This window comes from Melanostigma gelatinosum, assembly GCF_949748355.1.
Source record: "Melanostigma gelatinosum genome assembly, chromosome: 4".
Lineage (NCBI taxonomy): Eukaryota > Metazoa > Chordata > Actinopteri > Perciformes > Zoarcidae > Melanostigma > Melanostigma gelatinosum.
Window position 1 is genome coordinate 22,975,401 of NC_136637.1, and position 7,565 is coordinate 22,982,965.

General features: G+C 45.5%; 1 protein-coding gene across 1 annotated transcript; it reads right to left on the reverse strand.

The window, feature by feature from the left end:
• Window positions 1-719: 719 nt before the first annotated feature.
• Window positions 720-4,510, reverse strand: LOC306776508 (protein shisa-like-2A; the record flags this gene model as incomplete). Its single annotated transcript, XM_079267221.1, has 3 exons — window positions 720-1,286; window positions 2,856-2,992; window positions 4,329-4,510. The coding sequence occupies 3 exons, from the start codon at window positions 4,508-4,510 to the stop codon at window positions 865-867; spliced, it is 741 nt and encodes a 246-aa protein (XP_079123347.1). The 3' UTR covers window positions 720-864.
• Window positions 4,511-7,565: the final 3,055 nt, after the last annotated feature.

Genomic DNA, 7,565 nt, shown 5'->3' on the forward strand with positions numbered 1-7,565 from the left:
TCCTCATCCGGGTATTAGCGCCGCCAACTGTTCATTACGTGCCATGGTTTATACAACGTAGTGTAAAAATCTGTAAATAGGACCGATGTAGCAGCTCTTTGAAGATAGGGATTACATTTGTCAGAGGTATAAGAAGCAAGTGTATAATTTAATGAATCATAAACATTACACGATTTAACCACTCGAGGGCAGCAGTGTTACGTCATTTAATGAGTAATAAACATTACACGATTTAACCACTACAGGGCAGCAGTGTTACATCATTTAATGAATCATAAACATTACACGATTTAACCACCATGAAATTGACGCTGAAATAAAGAATAATGTTGTTCTTTATGCCAGTCATTTATCTACAAAATGCACTTATGACAGCGTTGAACCTTCTTTACATCTAAACATGTTTTGTCTGGCAGCTGCACACTGCGAAACAAAATATTGAATGGGATACACTGGACAACATCTCTAAGTATATGCTCACATATCTTCAATTTGAAATGCTTCTGATGCTTACTTATATGATAGGCTGAGTTGCAGAAAGATCAAAGTTAAGAACATCAAGGCAAAGAGCACACAAGCAAGTGTGGTTCATAGCTTTAATAATAGTTTTGGAAAATACACATGAATCAGTGAGGCACATCAGCTGCCCAATATCTTACAATGACAGTAAACATTACTGGCTGTACTGAGGTCTTAAATGACCTCACGAATTTGTTAGTGAACAGAGAGACACATTACACAAATATTCCTTTAATGAGCAGAACTGTCAGGGCACGACATGAGAATCTGCAGCTACAACATGAAGCTCTGGTTTCTCCTTCCGCACCATCAAAGCGAAACACGGACCGGTACAGGACGTGAGCATCAGGCTGACAGTTGGGTATGAGATGCAGATTGTATCATGTCTACCACGTTGACACTCAATGAAGCACATGTGTTGGTGCTTATAAGCGGGCCTCTGCGCACAGCGGGAGGCTGCTTTTCGGCCAATGGAGAGTTAGTGTCAGTTTGGCCGGAGGCTGGAGGTGCGGTCATCTCAAGGGGGCAAGGATCAGACTTCAGGTCAGGGAGGAAAGCATGTGAGGAGCTCAGCCAGCCCGGAGGTGGCGCACAGACCTCAACAGATGGCACAGTGGCCATGAAACAACGTTGGAAAAGGCGGTCAGGGTCCGGGGGCTGGTTGTCACAGTCCAGCTTGCCCCTCAGGAAGTGTTTCTTGAGGCCTTGAGGACCGGCGGCGGGGCTGGAATGGCTCGGTCCTGGTCTTTGTGGACTCGATGTAGAGCCTAGAAGACAGAAAGTTCACTTAGAAACTTGCGTGCAAAGAGCCTGACCGACTGTGCAAACCACCAGTAAGTAAACCTGTTTGTATTATCTTATAATAATGTTTACATTAGCTATGTTTCCATTGAATTGTCAAGCCAACTTTAAGCAAACTTCTTAAATGTCGCAAAAAAATGTGAATAAGGTACATTTCCATCAACTGGGTTGGAGTGAATAAACTCGGTGTAGTTTGGTGAGAGGTTGGTGTTATAGGCTATGCATGTCTGTAATCCGCCAGCAAACAGAGTAGAAAAGGTTGCGAACCGCAAACAAAACAAGTCGGCTTGGCCGTCTGAACAAATATCGCCCATCTATGAGAGAACAATGGAGACAGGTGTTCAGGAATTCATTTCAACTCTTTCATTACAGCCGGTACTGACCAGGTTTCATGCTGCCTGAAGACGAAGACAAGCTTTGGCAAGTTGTGCGCCCACATCGGAAACAGACGATCAGTCATGTGAGTAAAATGTTCGCTAAATAAGAATTTATTCAGCAAAGGCGTTTCCATAATCCATGTACCGCATCAATTCTTTTTCGACTTACAGGTAAAAAAACCACATCAAGCGTGCGTAAGAACAGTGTTCCGCTTAATCGACTCTTGGTGTTTCCATATGGCTTTTCTCATGAGAAAATGAGCTTAAACAATATGTGAATGGAAACATTGCAAGTGTGTTTGTTTGCACGGCAGTCTAGTCCGAGAACATATAACAGCCGATTCCTTGTTTTCCTCTGATAACTCAAGGCATAGCTTACATCAATTACCGGACTCTTCGTGCCAATAACACTGATAAAGTCGTGAGGTGCCCAGCCTCAACAGCTGTGAAAGGAGAGCGAGAGATGTGAGTCAAGCTGTACACGCCCACACGGTCCTCAGGAGAGGTTAGTTCGACCACTTGAGAGAAAATACATGTGTCGGTGTACCAGGGGTGTGTGGCGCTTTTAAATGTGATTTTATAAAGGTCAAATAGGCCAGATTCAGTGTAATCGCTACCATTTAAACAAGGCTTTGAAACAACATGACAAATTACACTCTTATTATAGACCATTTAAAATCGAACTGAATTTCCATCTATTTTATCTGCAGAACTCAGCCTCTATATCGATTCGTTGTTTCCTAAAATGTATTCAGTTTGAACAGCTGAGGCAAATCTTAAGGACAGTATAGGTCCTTGGTGGACACCTGTGGCATCTATCACCTGTGTCCAGTCAGGAATAGGAAGGATACGTTCTCAAAAAGTGACTTAACAGCTGCTGAAAATCTTGTGTTGTGCTCATTCAATAGTTTTCTCATTATTGTCAAAATCAACAACAACAAAAAAGTTGAATCATTAACCACGCGAAAAGCGTTGAACGTATGAGCAGTCCGTTTTAAGATACCAAAATAACAAGCTTGCTCAATTCTGGTAGTTTATTCCTTTCAAAGCTCTCGTGTCGGCCATTAATAAATGTCAGGCGACACCCGGTTCAGTGAAATTTATCGACGCATTCGCAGATTTTTTCCCGCCACCGAGAGACGGAGCTGCAGTCGGTACCTGGTGCTCGGAGCGGCAGCCCATTGTCCAGACCTCTGGGTTTGGTGGTGATGAACAGATAGCAGAGGACACACAGAGTGACGATGAAGGCGAGAAGAACCAAAGCTGCTACAGAGAGACCCACCAGAGCTCCGAAACTGTGAAACAGAGAACAAAGACACAGCAGGACTCTTGTAAATGCATTCTAAAGTCCTGGATATATTTTTAAGCAAGAATTCTGTCTGTGTTCAAAACTTTCAGCACATTCAAAATATTTACCACATTTCTGTGTTCCCTGAAAAGTTATTATATCTATTATTCATGTATTATTTTATCTCTAAGCCAGGGCGACGCAGAGACAGCGACACAGAGCTACGGGTCGGAAGAAAAACGTCACACTGCTGTCTGAATTTTCAGTCAACGGTCAAGATAATGCTAAAACATGAACATATGATTTGAAGCAACCTGTTCGATTATGATTTATTATTTTTTTTAGCATTGGCCCCAATACTAGACTGCACTAGAGTTTCACCTTTTGGCTTATCTTATTCTCCCCACCGAAACCTACACCTGTGCTGTTCAGTCACATCCAGCGTATTAATGAGGGAGCTTTAGAGCTGCTGGAAGGTGCATTCATTCTGCTGACACAAACCACTGAATCACAACAACAAGTGGCAGAATGTGAGATTTTCTGAAAAACACAATGTTGTTGCCACTTGTTGTTGTGATTCAGTGGTTTGTGTCAGCAGAATGAATGCACCTTCCAGCAGCTCTAAAGCTAAAGGTTTAAAGGTTTCGGTGGGGAGAATAAGATAAGCCAAAACACAAAAAGTACTCAGTGAAAGATGTTCCTACTCACACATAATGACAAATAATGATGCCGAGCCGGGTAATTTCCCTCTCCCATGATTCCGACATAATGACTTAAAGGCTCAGTTCGCACTAAATGACCTCACTTACCTGTAGTGCTCTCTAGCACCTCAGATAGTTTGGGTTTTATGCAGCTTTTGCAATATCCATTAAATCTCTCCGACACAATACTATGGAGGAGACATTGTGTTTGCCGTGCATTGAGAAATTATATCCTCACTGTTTCAGTGGAACATTACGCATTAATGAGCATCAATTGGTGTTGTTGTTTTTCAATCAAATGTATTCCGAATTAGTCGATAGTCTCTTATGACAGCCACATAGCCTAACTGAGACACAAAGAGGCAGGCAAGCAAAATACCAGCAACAGGTTGGCTTCATTACGTGCTACCACACGTGCACGTTTTAACCCCTTAAAAACTCACATTTCTAGAAGTCTTGAACACAATAAATGATTCTGTGCAGAATTAGTTTGCCTTCACTGACACCATGCCTGGTGCACGTAATTCAAATCTGGAGAGCATATGAGAAGTTAACGGGTACATTCAACCTCCACTACACATTCTGACACGGGGGAAAAAGAGTCAATGAGACACTTTTGGGACTGTGTTTATCACACCTTACCTTAACCACCACATGTATCCATATTCGTAAGGGAAAAAGCTGTTTGGGTCATCGCAGCAGTACTTCAAGTCATTGAACCCGCAGCAGAAAAGCGCCGTGGTGTCGCCGTCCGCTTTCGGACACGTGAAGCCCTCCACGAACACGTTTTCCTTGCCGTAGTAACTTTCGCAGTCCGAACTCATATCAGCCACAGTAGCGCAGGTGGCGCGCATTAAGACTCCACATCAACAAGTCTGCAGGCTCCAGAATGGGTGGAGGTGCAGACCGTCTCTCTCTCTCCCCCCTCTCTCTGACTCCCTCCATGTCTCTCTCTCTCTTTCGCTCTGGCACCATGTCTGTCTCTCTCTCCCCCCTCTCTCGCTCTCCTTCTCTCTCTCTGTCTCTCTCTCTCTGAGTGGAAGGAGGTGTGCGGAGCTGCAGGAGCGGAGTTTTGAGAGCGAGAATTAACGTGTTTTTCGACATTTTTCTTTGTTGGGTAATGTTGGGGATGATAGTGTAGTGTAGTGTGGAGGGTTCACGGGGGTTGTGTGCACTTTCAGGGACTTTGTTTGGGGGTGTTTGTAGCCGATCAGCGCGAGCTGTCGGCGGCTAGGCGCCGCCATGAGCCTCATTGATTTGACCAGGAAGCACGGGGTGCGGATCCCGCCGCTGTTCGGGTGTTCGGTGGAGCAGATCAGTCTGGCAGTAGGTGAGCTTGTCGGCCACAGCAGCGTGAAGTCCGCAGCGCGGATGAACAGCGCTGTGGTCGTATTTTTAGATTGCGTAGAAGCTGCGGAAGTGGTGGCGGAGACCGGGGTCGAGGTGGGCGAGCTTTTCCTACCCGCTTACGCTCTCAGCTCACCGGCAGTACAAGTCACCATATCGAACGTTCCTCCGTTCATTAGGAACGATGACATCATCAGAGAGCTGGCCAAACACGGGAAGGTGGTGTCTCCGGTTAGGAGAATGTCCTCTGGGTTTAAGTCCCCGCTGTTAAAACACGTAGTGTCTCACAGGAGACAGGTCCGCATGATCCCCAGCAACAGGAGCAGGGAGGTGAACCTCGTGTTCAAAATCACTGTAGAGGACTTTGACTATGTCATTTTTGCGAAGACTGATGATTTTAAATGTTACAGCTGTGGGAAAGAAGGGCATATGAGCAGAGAGTGTCCCGGGAAAAACGGTTCTCATGAAGACCAGAACCAGAAAGGCGCTGAGGAGGAGGGCAGAGGGGACAAGCAGGACGGACATGAGGGACCAAGTGGAGCTCAGGAGGCGAGAGTGGAGGTGACGGGTGGGGCTCAGGAGGTGAGGGGGGAGGAGACGGGTGGGGCTCAGGGGGGGCGGGTGGAGGAAACGGGTGGGACCAAGGAGGTGAGGGTTGAGGAAACAAGTGAGACCAAGGAGGTGAGGGTTGAGGAAACAAGTGGAGCACAGGAAGTGAGGGAGGAGGGGACAAGTGGGGTACAAATGGCGAAAAAAGAGAGGAAAAGTAGGGGACAAGAGGTAATGAAGGACGGGGCAAGTGAGGTCCAGCAGGTGAGGGAGAGTGCTGGAGGACAGGTGGAGGCAGGTAGGGAGGTGGCCATGGAAGCAGACGAGGAGCAGCTCAAGGCCCCTCAGCTGAAGAGGAAACAGAGAGGAGACAGAGGAAGCTCACAGGCCAAGAAAGTGGCAACTACAGAAAGTGGAGGAGCAGCCGAGTGTGAGTCCAGGCTGGAAGAGGACCCTGAGTCCGGTTTGGAGGACTCTGAGTCCAGTCAGGAGGAGAACTCTGCTGTAAACAGTGAGCCCTCTACACACGGTGCTGGCAGCTCTAGGGGCTCTGGAGGCTACAGCGTGGAGGAGATAAAGGAGTTTCTGAGGAGGAGTAAGAACGTGAGAAAAGTCAGAGTGGAGGACTACCTCTCTGACAAGGAGCAGCTCTCCAGCTCTGCCAGATCTCACATGAGGAGCAAGGACAGAGGAGGTCTCACGAAGCAGGAAGGATACAGACTCAAGAAAATAGTTCACAAAGTGAACAAAGAACTGGACAAAGTGGGCGCTAAGTGAGAGTCAGATCTCAGCCTGCAGACAATTAAAGACATGTTCATGTTTGATGGACCGTATTTGTTGAACCGTTTTATATGATGACGTATCGTGTTCTGAAACAAATTCGGTTTGTTTTGAGTAACAGTAGAACTCTGTAAATGGAACTTAACACAAACAAATAAAGATATATTAAACCTCTCTCTTTCTCTCTGGCACCATGTCTGTCTGTCTCTCTCCCCCCTCTCTCGCTCTCCTTCTCTCTCTCTCTCTCTCTCTCTTTCTCTCTGGCACCATGTCTCTCTCTCTGGCACCATGTCTGTCTCTCTCTCTCTCTCCTTCTCTCTCTCTCTCTCTCTCTCTTTCTCTCTGGCACCATGTCTGTCTGTCTCTCTCCCCCCTCTCTCGCTCTCTCTCTCCTCTCTCTCTCGCTCTCTCTCTCTCTGACACCCTCTACCTCTGACCCCCACCCTCTCTCTGACACCCATATGAATACCTATATGTATACAATAGGGTGAGACTTTTTATGAATCAAGATAACTTGATGAAAAACAAGTCTACAAGCATCCTTGCGGCTCCGTTATGATGTAGGCATACTCAGCGCAGTACTTTGAACTATGCTAACGTGTTAATATAGTAACATGTTAATAGAGCATAAAGGCGTACAATAAATATTTAGTGACAAAGTAAGAAGTCAATGAGCGTTACCGAAAGAAAGCCGTAGACCAGGGCTTCCAAACCTTTTGCAACTTAAGTCCCAATTTGGAGTGTTGAAAAAAAATCATACCACCTTCCCAAATAAATAACAAACACCATCATAACTTTCTGCTTTCCCTCGCTGATCACTGCCTGCCATTATGAATACAAATTGGATGTATTCAGGGTCCTCACCACGCGTCGTAGCTTTTACAGGCGCAGGTTGTCTTCCACATCACGTTTTCGTTTAAAAAGAGCGACCTATTTAGTTTTTTTTATTTTATGTGAATTCAATCACCCATATAGATATCAAAATACGATTTTATTTGTAAAGCAGTCACATAAGAACATGAAGCTACACATCTGCACACATCAATTCGCATGACTCTGAATGACATGAGTAAATGTATGATTAAAAGATTGATTGATTGAGAGAGCACTAGCAGTGATATTTTTTGATAAATTAGGCCCCTTTATTGAAGTGAGTAGTGCTTCTTATGCACTTACAAGATTGTTTTGTACTAAGCATGAACC